This window comes from Mesoplodon bidens (genome assembly GCF_964165515.1).
Source record: "Mesoplodon bidens genome assembly, chromosome: X".
In the NCBI taxonomy this organism is placed as follows: Eukaryota; Metazoa; Chordata; class Mammalia; order Artiodactyla; family Ziphiidae; genus Mesoplodon; species Mesoplodon bidens.
The window spans coordinates 81,288,089-81,305,739 of NC_138163.1; the positions used below are offsets into that span (position 1 = coordinate 81,288,089).

At 46.0% G+C, this 17,651-nt stretch overlaps 1 protein-coding gene across 1 annotated transcript; it reads left to right on the top strand.

The window, feature by feature from the left end:
• Positions 1–7,884: 7,884 nt before the first annotated feature.
• On the top strand, positions 7,885–10,147 carry LOC308609383 (uncharacterized protein CXorf49 homolog; the record flags this gene model as incomplete). Its single annotated transcript, XM_081223064.1, has 3 exons — positions 7,885–9,129; positions 9,809–9,965; positions 10,077–10,147. The coding sequence occupies 3 exons, from the start codon at positions 7,885–7,887 to the stop codon at positions 10,145–10,147; spliced, it is 1,473 nt and encodes a 490-aa protein (XP_081079190.1).
• Between the last annotated feature and the right edge of the window lie 7,504 nt (positions 10,148–17,651).

Sequence of the window (17,651 nt, forward strand, 5' to 3'; positions counted from 1 at the left end):
TTTCTGAAGATTGTCTCCCAGGTTATAGTCCTCAGGTTGGCTCAAATAAAACTTTCCATTTTTCTTCGATTGACTCTTGATTAATCTTTTTGGACAACACAATGAAACCAAAAGATGGTTTTTTAAAAAGATAACAAATCACAAACCTTAGGCAGACAGACCAAGAAAAAAAAAAAAGATTCCTAAGGAATCACTAAAATCAGGGCTGAAAAGGGAGACATCACCATTGAGCCTATTGAATTTAAAAAAACATAAGAAAATAGTATGAAAAATTTTATACCAACAAATTAGACACATATATGCAATGAAAACATTTGTAGAGAGACACAAACTTCAAAACAGACTCAATAATAGACAATCAATTAAATTAATAATTAAAAATATTCCCACAATGATGCTCCTGTCCAGATGGCATCACTGCTGAACGCTATCAAACATTTCAGATGGAAATAATAGCAACACTCCAGAAATTCTTCCAGAAAATAGAAGAGGAATGAATACTTTCAAAATAGCTCTAGTAGGCCAATATTACTGTAGTGTGAGCCTCTGACAGTTTTTTTTTCTTAATTGTAATGCAAGTGCCTGACATTAAGCTTTTGATTGCTGAGGCACCACTTCAAAGACAGCTATATCAAAAAGAACAAATTGCCAGCTACACGACTAGGTAAAGAGCCAGGCCACCACACCCCTGAAGTTTCCTTTGTTTTAGAGATCTCTGATTGACTTAGATAACTGACCCTTTGGCTGCTTGTTTTTCCCTTCTTGTGCTTTAATTCCCATTCTGTGTTAAGTTCATCGATAAAGAGTGAATCTGAGAAACCCTAGGCCCCTCACTCTTGACCCCGATACATACATAACCCCAGGTCCCAGCTCTCTTTCTCCACCCACAACCTTTCTGGGTGGTCCAAGGCATGCCATGTACCCTCCATGACTTATGAGTAATAAACTTCGTCCTTACAAAGTCTCCTAAAGGTTATTGCTGAGGTGCCTCTTGCAATTATAATAAGAACCACAAGGGCTAGTTCAACCACAACATTGGTTCTGAAAGGGGAAATATCTGTGGGGGCTCGCCTTGGAGTACAGGTAAGTGCCTCCAGGTATTTCTAGCTGACAGTATCACTGTCGATTGGCTGAGACCAGCACAATTACCCTGATGCCCAAAACACACAAAGACATCCAAAATAAAGAAAATTGCATACCAATCTTTCTCATGAATATAGATGAAATAACCCTCAAGAAAATATTAACAAACGGAATTCAGAAACATATAAAAAGGATTATATACCATAACCAAGTGGGATTTATTCTAGAAATACAAGGTTGGTTTAACATCTAAAAATCAATTTATGTAACACACTATTTTAAAAGAAGAAAGCACTGAAACATTATCATATTAACTGACACAGAAAGAGCATGTGACAAAATTCCACCACCTTTCATGATAAAAACAATTTAAAAAAACTAGGAATAGAAAGAAATTTCTTCAGCATCATAAAGGATATCTATGAAAAACCTACAGCTAACATCATATTCAGTAGTGAAAGACTGCATACCTTTTCCCTAAAGTCAGCAACAAAGACATGCTCACTACTTTTATTCATTATTGCACTGGAAGTTTGAGCCAGTTCAAACAGGGAAGAAGAAGAACTAAAAGTCATCCAGATAGGAAATAAAAAGGGAGTCTTTTTTTATTCTCAGATGACATGATTTCATATGCAGACAATCCTAAGGAATCCACAAAAACGGATCTAACGGTAGAACTAATAAAGAAGTTCAACAGATCACAGAATACAAGAGTAATACATAAAACAAATTTTATTGCTATATACATGTAGCAAATAATCCAAAAATGAAATCAAGGAACACTTAATTCTAGCTACAATAGCATCAAAAAGAATTAAATGCTTAGGCATATATTTAACAAACCAAATGTAATACTTATGCACTGAGAAACACAAATTGATGTTTGTTGAGAGAAATTAAAGATGATCTAAATAAATGGAAAGGCATTGCATGTTCATGGTTGTAAGACTCAATATTTATATGGTAATTCTCCCCAAACTGACATATAGATTCAATTCAATCTCTATCGAAATTTCAGCAGGCTTTCTTTGTAGAAACTCACAGGCTGATCCAGAAAATTCATATGGAAATGAAAAACAAAACAAAACAGAATATCCAAAACTACTTCAAAAAAGAACAAACTTGGAAGATTCCACCTTCTGATTTCAAAACTTACGATAAAAATAAAGGTAATCAAGTTAGTGTGATACCGACATAGAGATAGATCACTGGAACAGAATCGAGAGGTTAGAAATAACGAACTCTCCTTATATTTATGGTCAATGATTTTCAATTCAATGGGGAAAGGATAGTCTTTTCAACATATGGTGCTGGCACAACTGGATATCATGCAAAACTACAAACTTCGAGCCTTACTTCACAGCACACACAAAACTTAATGCAAAATGGATCAGAGACTTAAAAGTAAAACCTACAACTATAAATCTGTTAAAAGAAACCCTAGGAGAAAAATATTTGTACGCATGAGCTAGGCGATGATTTCTTAGATACAACACCAAAAGCATGATCCACAAAAGAAAAACTTGATAAATTGGACTTCGTCAAAATTTAAAACATTTATGCTTCAGAAGGCACTATTCAGAAAATGAAAAGACAAGGTACAGACTGGGAGAAAATATTTGAAAGTCACAGATCTAACAAAGAACTTGTATGCAGAATAAAGAATAAGAATAATAAATAAATAAGAAAATGACCCCATTAAAAAATTGGGTAAAAGATTTGTATAGACATTTAACCAAAGAAGGTATAGAAATGGTTAATAAGCATATGAAAGGATGTTCACAGCCACTAGTCAGTAGGGAAATATAAATCAAAACCATAATGAGATACCATGTTGCCAAAACAATAGGATGGCTATAATCCAAAATACAGATAATAACAAATATTTGGATTTGGAGAAATTTGAATCCTCATACACTTCTGGTGATAATGTAAACTAGTTGAATCTTTTTGGAAAATATTCTGGTGTTTTCTTAAAAAGTTAAACATAGAGTTACCATATGATCCAGAATGTCCATTCCTAGGGATCTACCGAAGAGAACTGAAAACATATGTTCACACAAAAACTCATGAACTCAAAATGTATATGAATATGCTTAACAGCATTGAGTTTGGGAATATTATCCATAACATTCCCAAACTAAACACAACCCAAATGCCCATAAACTGATGAATGTATAAATAGAATGTGGTATACCCATACCATGGAATATTATTTGGCAATACAAATAACTGAAGTACTGATGCATGCTACAACATGGGTGAACCTCGAAAACATTACATTAAGTGAAAGAAGCCAGACAACATGTACTATATATTGTGTGATTCCATTTATACAAAATTTCCTAAATAGGCAAATCATAGAGACAGAAAGTAGTTTATTACTTGCCTATAGGGCTGGGGGTGGGTTGGGGGGTTCGGGGTGTTGGGTAAGGGATACAAGGCGTCTTCTTGGGCTAACAAAAATATCCTAAAATTGATTGTGATAGATGCACAACTGTGAATATACGAAAAGCCATTGAATAAGGCATTTTATTTCTTAATTCATTTTTATTGCAAAAACACAGACTAGGAAACCTACCTTATTAACAATTTTTTAGTGTACAGTGTGGTTAACTATATGAACATTGTTGCAATCAGATCTCCAGAATTCTTCATCTTGCATGACTGCAAATCTATACTCATGGAACAACAACTCCCTGTTTCCACCTCACCCAAACCTCTGGCAACCAGGATTCTACTTTCTGCTTCTAAGAGTTTGACTACTTTAGGTACCCCATATAAGTGGAAACATGCTGTATTTGTCCTTTGTGAGTGACTTGCTTCACTTAGTATAATATCCTCAAAGTTCATCCATACTACAGCATATAGCAAGATTTCCTTCTTTTTAAAGGCTGAATAATATTCAGTTATATGTATACATTATATATACCACCTTTTATCTATTCACCTGTTGATAGATATTTAGGTTGTCCTCACCCCTTGGCTATTGTGAATAGTGGTACAGTGAACATGGGAGTGCAATAATCTATGCAAGATCCTGATTTCAATTATTTTGTAATGTAAATGTAAATATACGGAAGTGAGAATGCTGGATCATATGGGAGTTCTATTTTTATTTTTTTAGGAACTTCCATACTGTTTTCCATGGCGGGTGCACAATTTTACACTCCCACCAGCAATGCACAAGGAATTCATTTTCTTCACTACCTTGCCAACACTTGCTATTTTGAGTTGTTTTTTTTTCAATACTGGCCATGTTAGCAGTTGTGAGGTGATAACTCATTGTGCTTTTGAATTGCATTTCCCTGTTGACTAGTGATGTTGAGCATTTTTCATATACCTGTAGGCCATTTATGTGTCTTCTTTGGAGAAATATCTAATCAATTCCTTTGTCCATTTTTAAATTGTGTTATTTGGGTTTTGTCTGTTTCTTTGTTTTTGAAAGCATAAGCCACAGACTGGGAAACAATATTTGCAAAGCACACATGATAAAAAACTTGTATCCGAAAGAGATAAAGAACATTCGATATTCAGTAATGAGAAATCAAACAACACAATAAACAATGAGCAAAAAAAAAAAAATCGAACTGACATTGTGCTTACTGGATGGTCAGTAAGCTACTGAGAAGATGTTTCACCTCATTAGTCATTAGGGACATAACTAAAGCCAGAATGAAATACGACAACATAGCTATAAACATGGCTGAAATAAAAACAAAATACAGACAATACCAAGTGCTAGACAGACTGAGGAACAGCTAGAACTCTCCTGCATTGCTGGTGAGAATGCAAAAAATGGTATAGACTCTCTGGAAACAGTTAAAAATACACTAACGATTCAATCCAGCAAGTTAACTCCTAGATATTTACCCAAGAGAAATGAAAACTTATATTCACAAAAAATCTGTATGCAAATGTTCACAGCACTTTTCTTAGATGCTTGGGCGACTGCACACTGGCACCGGACACAGACATATCTAGGACTACTGGACACAGTTTCTGAGCTGACACTGATCCCGGAAGCCCAAAGTGTCATGATGGGGCCCCATTAGAGTGGGGCTTATGAGGTTCTGGCAGTAAAAGGAGTTGGGGATAGAGATCAGTTCACGGTGAGCTGACTGGGTCCCTGGACAAACATAGTGGTCATTTCTCCAGTCCCCAAGCTGATAATTCTAAGTGATACACTTGGCAGTTGGAGCAATGACCTACACGTTGGGTCATTGGTCTGTGGAGTAAGAGCTATCATGGTGGGGAAGGCCAAAAGGAACCTCTGCCACTGGCTCCCACCCTGGGCCAAGAGAGTACATCAAAGCCAGTATTGGATCCTGGTGAGCATAACGGGGTAAAGCAGAGATTAGTGACATCATTGGAGACGTATGGGATGTATGGGAAGAGGAGGTAGGAGAGCCACAGGGACGAAGAGAGTGGAGAAGGTGAGAAGTTCCGGGAGTCCCTCTATGGGGGAGGGAGGAAGGGAATGGAAATGGTGAGAGGGAAGATGGAGGCTTCCACTGGATCCACTGGTAATGTTTCATAGGATGCTGGTGGATGCAGGAGATTTTGCTATATCCTTCCTTATCCATTTTAACATATTTGAAATAGCACACCATGCCTTAAAAAGTCACTGGGAGAAGTGGAAGAGGGCGGTATCCACAAACAGGCAGGCACCATCGGGGGCAGGCTCGAGGAGGAGGATTGCAGATTTACAGTGCACCCAGTCTCCCCTGCTCTGTAACTTCTCCAGCATGGCCAGCTTCTCAGGTGCAGAAACTCAGGCCCAGAAAACTGGGCCTTTGAGTTCCACAGGCAAGAGGGGTTCAGACACGCCAGGACTCTCCAGGAGGTCAGCCAGAGCAGGATGCAGGAGAGAGAGGTGACTGAAGACAGAGGAGTATGAACGGGAAGGAGCAGAAGGAAGGTATGGGAGGAATGGAGGGGTGTCAGAGCAGGAGTTGGGTGGCAGACAAGGGAAATTCTAACACCCATGGGCCATAGAGAAACCAAGGGAGGCACCACTCCCCAGACATCAGTACTGCTCAGCTCAGGGAAGCTGAGAACTGACAGTTCCAAGAAAAATTGAGAGACACCTGGCTATCCACACCGACCGCCATCACAACTGGTAGGCCTTGGTTGTGCGTCCTTCAAAACTTTAAAACATACTTGTACATATACTTAAATGAATTCTCATATATTACGTAGGATTGACTGGTGTGTGTGTGTGCCCACGCACGCAAGTGATTTAACTTACAAATGTGAATCCAAAGCCATCGTTCTGCAACTTGCAGTTTGAAGTCAGGCAGGTGCTTTCGAAAGCTGTGAGAATGGCCTGATGCATTCCGTTGGACTGCCACGCTTTATGCTACTGGATGCTAAGCCACGTTGCATTCATCCATTTCCTTACTGATGGGAATTTGGAGTGCTCCCAGTTTTTCCCATCACCAACACCCTTGTGCATGGGCTCCTGTACACTACAGGTACCAGCGTGTCTCCGGAAGAAGTACCAGGCAGCAGACTTGCCGGAACATAGAGGAAATACCTATTTTTTTTTCTTCCTTTTTAAGGTCTTCGGCTCAAAGCAAGGACTCTGGAGTCAGATTGATTGGTTTCAATCCTGCCGCTGATCCCCACGAGCCGAATGACCTTGGGCCAGTGGCTGAACCTCTCAGTGCCTGTTTGCTCACCGGTAAGAGGCCAGTAATAGTTGGTACTATAGTTCTAGGAGTATCACGCTGATGCATTACTATTTATGCCCAGCGCTTAGAAGAGTGCCAGGCACAGAGTCCGTGCTGGCACTAAGTTGCTTTCAATGGATTCTGCCAAATTACCTCCCAAATGGGTCTCTTGCACCACCGCCACAGGGGTTTGCTCCTCACCTCTCCCACCCTCGGAATGGTTAAGCTCTTTGAAGGTTGTCAACCTAGTGTGTGAAACCCGATTCGTGGTTTTAGTTCACATCTCCAGGATCAGCGGTGGCGAGCATCTTTTGGGGTGTAACTGGCCACTGCGATTTCTTCTTCTTTGAATTTGCCTCAGAGAGGGGGAAGGGCTGATGGAGCGAGGCCAACCCCAATCTGTCCGCCAACCCCAGTCTGTCCGCCAAACCTGCCTGCCAATGACGTTTGCTGAGCCACATTTGATGGAGCAGTTGAGACAGAGACCTTACAGAACGAAAATACGATCCCTTTGCTCTCTGGCCGACCCCTGATCACTGACTGCGGGACTCCTGTGCCCATTCTCCTGTTGGGTCGTAAGGCTTGCGGTGGAAGGGAGGCTGGCAAATGCTTTTGGCGCGTGCTAGGCATCCAGTGCCTCCATCTTGACATTTCATCCTCACCACCCCTGGAGCCCGGCGCCCTCACTCCCCGACCCCCTGTATAGATGGGAAACGGAGGCTCAGAGCTGTGACTCTAACCGGAAAGGGGAGGCGGGACAGGAGGAGGCGGGCCGAGAGTCTTGACAGAGGGAAGCACTCCCACCATCCCCTTCAGCAGCCAACTGCTCGGACCGCCCACGGGCTTGAGGGCAAAGCAGAGGCCCTCGACCCCATTGGTTAGGCCTCGAGGGGACAGGCGAACAAGGCGCCCGCTGGTTGGCGGGGGCCGGACCAATGAGGAGGCCGCGTCGCGGGCGTGGGAGGCGCGCTGAAAGTGGCGCGTCGTTTCGTTTGAGACGAGCTCGTGCAGCGCCTGAGGTGGTTGACGCTGCCGTCTGAGCGCCGCCCGCCTCGTCCGCCGTGACCGCGACCGCGACTCGGGCCATCAACAGTCGCCCCGGTTCCGCGGCCGCCTGGGTCGCGACATGAGCTCCCCAGATGAGGTGTCTGTGTGGGGAACGGGTTTCGGCCCAGGGGGCGGGGAGCGGGCCGGCGTCCGCCCGGCCGGCCGCGCAGTTCCGCGGGGACCCGACCGCGGCCCCGAGCCCAGGAAGCCGCCGAGCGGCGGGGACGGGAGCGGCTGCCCGGATCCCAAGAGCTTCCAGTCAGAGTGGGAGATGCTAGAAGCGGGAGGTCCGGTGCTGTGTGGCCGTGAAGGCCGACCTGGCTCCCCGGCTGATGACATGAGGGACCTCCTTGACCTGGCCGAGGAGTCTGCGGCGGGCACCACGCAGCAGCTGTACGACTGGGACATGCTGGGCTTCTGCAGATACCCGTTGGCGGAGCCCTGCGCCTCTTTGGAAGTGTCCGCCGGCCTCGAGGCGGGTCCCGGCGGTCCAGGAGCGACCGCCCAGAGCTGTGGGGAAGCGCCGCCGGCTCTGGCCGGCCCTCTCCACCTCGGTGGGTCCGAAGCGGGTCGGGCCTGGGGGGAGCCTAAGAGAGCCACTAAGCGTAGGTTGAACGTGGCTGCGGATTGCCAGCGCTTCTCCGCGGAAGCCCTGGGCCTGCTGCTATCCGACTCCGAGTCCTCAGATGAGTTCAGTGACACAGAGCTGATGACGGTGAGTACTTACCCCAGAGGAGGAGGCCAGGCCGAGCCCAGCAGACCCGAGGATCCCGGGGACACTCCCAGTCACTCGAATTTCCAAGTCAGGGAGAACTTCCTTCACGTGACAGGCTCTTCCCTGTCCTCGGCTCTGCGAGGACTCTCTTCGGTTGTGGAAAGGCAGGGCGTGGGAGAGCAGGGCATCTCTTCCCCTAAGAAAATGCAGAGCGTGCTCTGGGGGGACGGGAGCAGCAAGCCCAGCTCCCCGGGAGCTGCTGCTGCTGCTGCTGCTACGGCAGGTGGCCTGCTGCAGGTCACTCCTAGGAAGAAGGGGACCCAGGAGAAGAAATCCCTCGGGGGAGCCTCCACACTTGCCCTGGGGAAAAACTTCCCTTCCTGGGGGCAGCGAATCTGGGCACCTCCGCTGGAACCGGCCACCTTCCCCCCAGTCTCTGGTATTCCGCTGCTTGGGAGATCCAAGAGGTATACCTTGGGCCCTTCCGGAACCAAACAGGCCAAGCACACCAGCGCTGGGAAGAAATCCGTGGTCACGTGGACAAGGGAGTCTGAGGCTGTGGCGGGAGAAGATAAGGACCCAAATAGAGACCCAGCCCCAAAGGGCCAAGTGAGTAGGCCAGGCTCCTCCTCTCTCCCCACTCTTCCCCGCCCCCACCGCACCCAGAGCACACGTCTTCACCCATGCTGCCTCTGTCCACCCCTCAGGGGTCGTCATTGGGTGCCCCTCGGTCACTGGGTCATTATGATGCCTGATCGGGCTCCTTTTACTAGGGACAAACAGTAAGGTAGCACTTCGGGTGTGCTGGGCCTGGTTCTCCACCCTTGGCCTGTTTCCAGCGTCCTCTGAGAGACTGGGGCTGGGATGGAAGGGAGGGTTGGTAGCTGAATTGGGTCGGGGGATCCCTTAAAAGCTTCCCCGAAAAGACTCAGTATTTAGACTCACCAGCTTCCTGAATCCTATCTCCTAGGTGTTCCCCAGACCTTCCTTGCAGGGGCCCTGGGCTTACTCAGTGCCCCACTGTTGTCCCTAGATCACCTCTGCCTGCTGGCCTGGGGCTGACGGAGGGAGAAAGTGCTAATGAGATCAGCCTTTCAATTCCCTTCCCAATTCCCTGCCTCACCCCGGCCCAAATCACACAACACTCTCTCTCTCTCTCTCTCTCTCTCTCTCTCTCTCTCTCTCTCTCTCTCACACACACACACACACACACACACACACACACACAAACAAACATACACACAGACAGACTTCCTTAGTCCAAATTGGTGAAAAATTTTTGTTTCAGCTGCCAGCTCACAGGCCAGGGACATCTTATCCACGCATGCATCGTGGAAAAGCCAGCAGTGGCGAGGTCGACACCAGAGGCCCCCAAGATCCAAGAAACTCAGAGCCCTTGGCCCTGAACCAGGGAGAAGTCATGCCCGGGGGGCCTGCCCCCTCAGGTGAGTGTCGTGGGTTTGATAGGAGGGGAGGGGAGAGGGGTGGAGGGCAGAAACCTCTGGCTCTGTCTCTGTTGGGGGCACAGCCGTTCTCTCAGGCAGCTTCTCCCACAGGAGACGGGGTGCTGGCAGGGCTGGCCTTGAGCCACATCATCCTGTGTGGGGGGTTTGTGCGGCAGGGCTGATCGGTCGGTGGCAGTGCCACACACAGCTCCTCCGGGTGTAGATTTACAGGGGAACAGCCTTTTCTGTTAAGTCCTTTTCGCCCACATTGCTCTCCCACGTGCTGGCTGTGGCTGCAGCTCTGGGAGGGGCGAATCCAGAGGCACATAGCTTGGGGACCACAATGCAATGGGGAAATGGCTGCCCCCGGGTAACAGCGGAGGCAGCCCCAGAGAGAAGGTTCGGGCTTCTGGGCAGAGCAGGGGCGGCTGGTCGCCAGCAGAGGGTGGTGCCGCCTCACCTCACCGTAGACCCCACTTGGCCCTTTCCACCTCACTGGGAGCCTGCGAAGCTGGATTGTGTGTCCTTTCCCTCTCAGGTGACTGGGAGCCACTGGACCATCCCCCAAGACCGGAAATGCCGCAGCAGCCACTGGGAATGCCGGGCTGTCTTTGGGTAATGCTTCCTCTGGCTCCTGGAAATGCAGGCCCAAACTCGAGGCTGGGATCTGGGTCCAAGTTCAGCTGACATGTGTGGGGCCACCCCTCCCCTGCCCCCATCACGTACCCCATGGAGGGAGCCCACCTGCTTTCCACTGAGGAGCGCTTGCCATTCTAGCCACCCGGCTTTGGGGTGCAGGGCCCAGTGGAGAGGAGAAGGTGGAGGAGAGAGGAGGCCAGATTATACTAATCATTTCTCTTCCTCCTGTGTCTGCTGGCCTAGTGTCTCGTGCTACAGAGAGAAGTAGACAACCTTAAGAAGAAACTTGGTATGAGGAACCAGGGACGGAGAGCGGTGTCTTAGTTCAGAACCCGGGTGGGCACCTGGGGTGGGGGTGGGCTGCAGGTGCAGTCGGCCTCGCAGGGACCAACATCCCTGTGGCGAGGAGAACCTAGCAGGCCTGGCCCTGGAGCCAGCTGTGCATGTACAACTGGGCGTGTGTACAAGTAGCAAAGTACTGTCTGGACTGCATGCACACTTTGCCAACCAGACCAGTCCTAGGGAATCTCCTTCTGATAGGACTTTGAGAGATGCCTCGTTGATTTTCCCTTGAACTGCTGCTTGGTGTGGCTTCTAAGGTTCTTGTTGGATTGTTTGTTTGTGTGTGTGACGGGATCTGACTGGTTGTGGCACGGCCCACAGCATCAGAGCTGCTGGCACACTTTGTTTCCCTTGAGGAACCAGTTCCACATTCAATTCCGGTGGTGGGGAGTGATCTGGTCCAGAGCTCTTTGCATCGGGTCTGGAGAGGGTTTCAGCTTTCAGGGCTACGCGGTTCCTCACGGGGATAGGGGACGGGCTTCCATATCCCTCTCTCTGGAGTGCCTACTAATGCCTGTCCCTGTTGCAGACACCATGAAGGACATGGCTCTCACGATCCTGAAACTTTGAAGTGAGTGTTACACACACCGTACCCCTTCCCACAGTCCTGGCTGTTGAGCAGGGCTGGGGGCCGGCCCTGGCTTGAGGCTCTTCCCTGACTCTGCTGTTTTACAGGTTGAGCCCATCGTCTTCCTGCAGGAGGGGCAGCTGGTACCTTTGGAGCCCGGGAGCTGTGGCCAAGCTCGTTCCCTCCTGTTCTGCCTCAGCTAGGGCTTCCTCTACCCTTGTTTTGCCCCCTCCCCAGTTTCACAGCAGTTTCCAAAAAAAGTACCTCTCATATTATGTGTTCTGCCTTCTCTCTGGAGGGGTAAGGGTAGGGTTAGGGGGCCGGGGCACGGCACTGCTCCACGTCAGAGCCTTTTCCAGAACAGTATCTTTCGCATCCTGTGGTGGGGACTCTGGACCAGCCTCTGCTACCATCCCTGCAGTCAAGCCAGCTGAGTGCCTCAGGTCTGGGTCCTCTGTGTGCTCTCCCTGGCCACATTGACACGTCCTCCCTTGCCCCCGAAGGCCCTCTTCTAATTCTCTCCAAACCACCCTCCTCCTTTGGGGTCTGGTGGTTCCCATTCATCTCTGCCATTCACCCTCCCCATCAGCAGGAACTCATGACCCCCTTCCAGAGCTCCACTCTGGAAGCATTCACATCCTCCCTGCCCTCACCAGCTGACCACCCTCCTCCAGCCTGGTCGTCTCTATACCCTTGAGTGGAAATTGGCCCGTCAGGTTCTATGGCAAGTGTGGTTAGTAGGTCTGTGTTCTTGCATGGTCCCTGTCAAATACTCTTCCACCAGCCCCATGACACATTTTCCTGGAAATTATATTTCTGTGTCCCAGCTCAATCTCCCAGACTGCCTCTTTAGGACACACGAGATTGACTCTGAGCTCCATGTTCAATTTCCCCCTCACTGGAGGTTGGGGAGCACTTCCTTCCCTCAGCCGGGACCCAGGGCTGTACTAGCCTGAGACTCAGAGGGACAGATCTGTGTTTGAGTGAGGCGATTCTGCCTGGCACCCTTCCCAAAAGACCGGTATTTTACTACACAAAAGGGGGTATGATGGTAAATAGGACATTCAAGGTTGGTGACTGTGTGTCCCTGTGTGTGAATAAAAGTAATCAGGGATAATCTCCCTTGAGGGAGAAAGATGTGATTCAGGGAGTAAAGAGAGTAGAGGCTAGTCCAGGTTCTGTAAGTCATTGAATGAGCAAAAGCAAGGGTCGGATCTGTTGTGTTCAAGGGTTGTCGTTAAATTCCCAAAGCATAGGCGGGGGAGGATGCAGAAGTCACCAAACCCCACGACAGGGTGTCGGGATGCTTGAAATGTTGGATTCGCTGGAGGAGGCTCTCGATCCTACTCTGTGATCCTATGATGTCTGACAGCTACTGTGGCTGTGGATGGAATGAGATTGGGAAGAGTGGCTCCTCAGAGTAGCTCATCTTAGAATCAGGGGACCCATATATGTGACCACCCAACATGAGCTACCTGGGACAGGGGCAGGGTGGGCGCAGTGAGGATGGGAAGTAAGGAGTGACTGCGCCTGGACAATGGGGAGCACTTGAGTCCACCCTTCCCCCATATTCTCACAGTGACTCGCTCCCAGAGTCCATGGCATGAGCTCAGGTGGACAGACCACATGTGGGATGGGGCAGTCACAGACCTCAGGGTCAGAAAAGGACATTCGTGGGATTTAATCCACTCAAACCCCTCCCTGGAGATGGTGGGCTTGATTGGTGCCCAGGCTTCTGGCTGGATTCCTAGGATGTACCCAGTGCCCCCCCCCCAGTCCAGCCTGTACCAGGCTTATGTTCTAGCCCCTCTTGCTTCGGCACTGCTCCCCACTGAGCTGAGGCCATTACCAATGAGTGTGTGTGCACTTTGAGGAAACAGAGCCAGCGTAGACTTTCGACCTGCCTCTAACCTGTAGAGACAGTCATTCCAGGTCTTGTGTCCCTGCAGACACTCTGGAGAGTGTGAAGCTAAGTACAGGCTGGAGACCACCATCACAGGAACTCGCTTCCCTGTGCACACTATGGAGGGTATGGGACCAGCTCAGTGGTATGGCACCATCCCTTCCGGCCTGAAGCCCTCTGGCTCAGAGCCCATTCCCTCTAGCCTCTAACCACAGTGTGCACACTGGGGGAAAAGTGAAACCAGAAGAGAAATACTGCCCCAAGCCCTCAGGACCCGGCTATATCCCAGACCAATGTGGAGACTGCCATCACACCTGGGAGAAACCCAACTTCCTCAGGGCTCTTAACTCTGGCCCCTCAGGTCCCAACCCCACACCTGAAAGGGCAGTGAGGGCCATTGAGCAGAGAAGCAGCCCCAGCTCACACCTTATTCTGGCTCTAGCCCCTTCAACTCCAGACCTGTTTCCCACCCAGGCAGTGACTGCCACCACGCCCTAGGGGAAGATGCAGCCCATGCTCACTTCATATCTAGCTCTCCCTCCAGAGCCACTGGGCACGTGCAGACTGAACAGGGATGGTCCCACACAAGAACACACCCTCAAGACTGGGATAGATAACTGTCTCACCTAATTTCATAGAGACAGAGAAAGTTTTAAAAAGATGAGTAGACAGGGGAACATGTTTCAAATTAAAGACAAGAAAAGATGCTGAAAAAAACCCTAAGGAAACTGATAAATAATTTAACTGATGAAGAGTTCATAGCAGTAGTAATATGAATGCTAACTGAACTGGGGCAAAGAATAGATGAACAGTGAGAATTTTTAACAAAGAACTAGAAAATATAAAAAGGACAAGTCAGAGCCGAATATAATAACTGAAATTACAAATACACTAGAGGGAATTAACAGCAGATTAGGTGACAGAGAAGAACACATAAGCAGTCTGGAAAGTAGAATAATGGAAATCACTCAATCATAAGTGCAAAAAACAATTTTTTTAATGAGAATAATTTAAGGGAGCTGTGGGACAACATCAAGCATACTCACATTTGCATTATAGGGGTCCCAGAGGAGAAGAGAGAGAGAAAGGGGTTGAAAATGTATTTGATGAAATTATGGCTGAAAACTTCCCTAATCTGAAGAAAGAAACACAGAGGAAGCACAGAGAGTCCCAAACAAAATGAACCCATACACATCCACATCAAGACATATAATTAAAAGGGCAAAAGTTAAAGAGAGAATTCTAAAGGTAGCAAGAGCAAAACAAGAGTCACATACAAGGGAAGTCCCATAAGCCTATCAGCTAATTTTTCTGCATAAACTTTGCATGTCAGAAGGGAGTGGCATGATAAGATTTAAAGTGCTGAGAGGGAAAACCCTACAACCTAGGATACTTTACCCAACAAGGTTATCATTCAGAATTGAAGGAGAGATAAAGGCTTCTCAGACAAGCAAAAATTAAAAGAGTTCATCAATACTAAACCAACCTTACAAGAAGGGTTAAAAGGTCTTCTTGAAGTAAAAAAAAAAAAAAAAAACACTGGCTACAACAGGAAATAAGAAATTAAAGGATGGGGAAAATATACTGGTGAAGCAATTATATCATAAAGGCTGGGTATTTACCAGTTAAATAAGCTAGTACAAAGGTTAAAAGACAAAAATTGTAAAATCAACTGTAACTACAATAAACAGTTAAATGATAGACATGGAGATGTGAAATATGACGTCAAAAACACAAAATGCTGGGAGGTGAGTAAAAAATGTAGAGCTTTCAGAATGTGTTTGAACATATATGACTATCGGTTGCAATCAAATAGTTATAGGTCAACATAAATGAACTCCATGGTAACCATAAATCAAAGACCTACTATAGATCTACCAAAACTAGAGAGAAAGGAACACAAACATAACACTGAGGAAAATCATCAAACCACAAGAGAGACACTAAAAGAAGAAAGCATCCTCCTGACTTCAAACTGCAAGTTGCAGAACGATGGCCTCAGATACACATTAGTAAATGTTTTTAAATCCCAAATGAATCCTACCTAATATTTGATAACCTTTGGGTGTATGTTTCAATGTCTGAAAGACAGTTTTCACTAGAGGTTAAAGTTGTGGGATAGCTTCTAACAGGACCCAATAGGTTTATACAACAAATTTATGACCTTGGATCTCCCCAGATTGGTTAGGAAGGTGTACAATTGGTTTCCTTTAGGCTCAATGTCACCTACAGGTAGCCTTGAAAACAGCCGCTGTCATCCTGCTTTCAATGTGGGCATGTTGGGTTCAATCAGTTTTCCAATGGTATGATTATTTGGCTGCAATATTTATTCCCACACTTGGAATAGAAGATATCATTACTCATATAGAGGCTTTAACAAAATTCACCCAGCAAGCCTTAAATGATAGTAACCAAGCCGTGTGTTTGCTCAGTTCAGAAATTTCCATGATGAGAAAAGCAGTCCTACAGAATTGCATGGCCCTCAATATTCTAACAGCTTCCCAAGGGGGAGCTTATGCTGTAATACATAGTGAACGTTTTGTTTTTATACCTGATGAGTCTTCTAATGCAACCCCCGCTTATGATGCGTATGAAAAATTGGATTTCCACTCTGAATGATCATCTTCCCAGTTTAAGGGAAATGCTAGGAAAATGGTATGGTTCAAGAGGATATTGGCTTAAATCTTTACTAATGATATTGTTGCTCCTATTTCCAACTTTGATTACAGTTTGTGTAACTTATAAAGTTTTAGTTTCTTGTTTTTTGCACTGTGTATCACCTGCTCCTACTAAGATAATGATATCTAAACAACTGGAAACTATTGATCACATCTATAGTTCTCTATAAAATAATGGACATGCACAATGCACATGCAAGGTAAAATTGGTGCAAGTCCTATTGGACAACTTGGAATTGGCCGTTAGTCCTTGCCAGACATCTTACTAGTACCACCCCCTAAAAGGAAAGAAAGAACCGGGCTATTAGGACCCAGCATCGAGGGACATGATGGACCCAAGGCACGTAAAGAACCACCCTAGCATTTAGGGACCAAATACTTGATCACCTAATGCTTTCTATTGAAAGATTAATGATCAAAAGTGGAATTACTGAAATAAAATTATTTTCAGGCAGGACAAGAAACATTTTAAACATAAAATTCTCTCTCTGCCCATTTGAGCCACTACCCCCTCCCCTTTAGTGTGATTTGTGCATCACATTATACATTAACTAGATCCCCTTAAAAGATACAGGAATGCCCACACACCAAAAAAAAGAAAAGAAAAGAAAGAAAGAAAGAAAGAAAGAAAGAAAGAAAGAAAGAAAGAAAGAAAGAAAGAAAGAAAGAAAGAAAGAAAAAGAAAGAAAGTAAAGAAAAAGAGAAGAAAAAGAAATTTCCTCCTGGAATCAGCGAGGTAACTCCTTAAGAGGTAACTTTCCTTTCTCAATCCTGTAATGCCTCATTAATACCCACTACTCGCCTTGTTGGACTATGTAAACTATTAATATGCTACTTTGTCTCAAAAACTTATATCACGGTTTTACCTCCAATGGGTGGAACAGTCCTCAGAGTTTTCTGAAGATTGTCTCCCAGGTTATAGTCCTCAGGTTGGCTCAAATAAAACTTTCCATTTTTCTTCGATTGACTCTTGATTAATCTTTTTGGACAACACAATGAAACCAAAAGATGGTTTTTTAAAAAGATAACAAATCACAAACCTTAGGCAGACAGACCAAGAAAAAAAAAAAAGATTCCTAAGGAATCACTAAAATCAGGGCTGAAAAGGGAGACATCACCATTGAGCCTATTGAATTTAAAAAAACATAAGAAAATAGTATGAAAAATTTTATACCAACAAATTAGACACATATATGCAATGAAAACATTTGTAGAGAGACACAAACTTCAAAACAGACTCAATAATAGACAATCAATTAAATTAATAATTAAAAATATTCCCACAATGATGCTCCTGTCCAGATGGCATCACTGCTGAACGCTATCAAACATTTCAGATGGAAATAATAGCAACACTCCAGAAATTCTTCCAGAAAATAGAAGAGGAATGAATACTTTCAAAATAGCTCTAGTAGGCCAATATTACTGTAGTGTGAGCCTCTGACAGTTTTTTTTTTCTTAATTGTAATGCAAGTGCCTGACATTAAGCTTTTGATTGCTGAGGCACCACTTCAAAGACAGCTATATCAAAAAGAACAAATTGCCAGCTACACGAC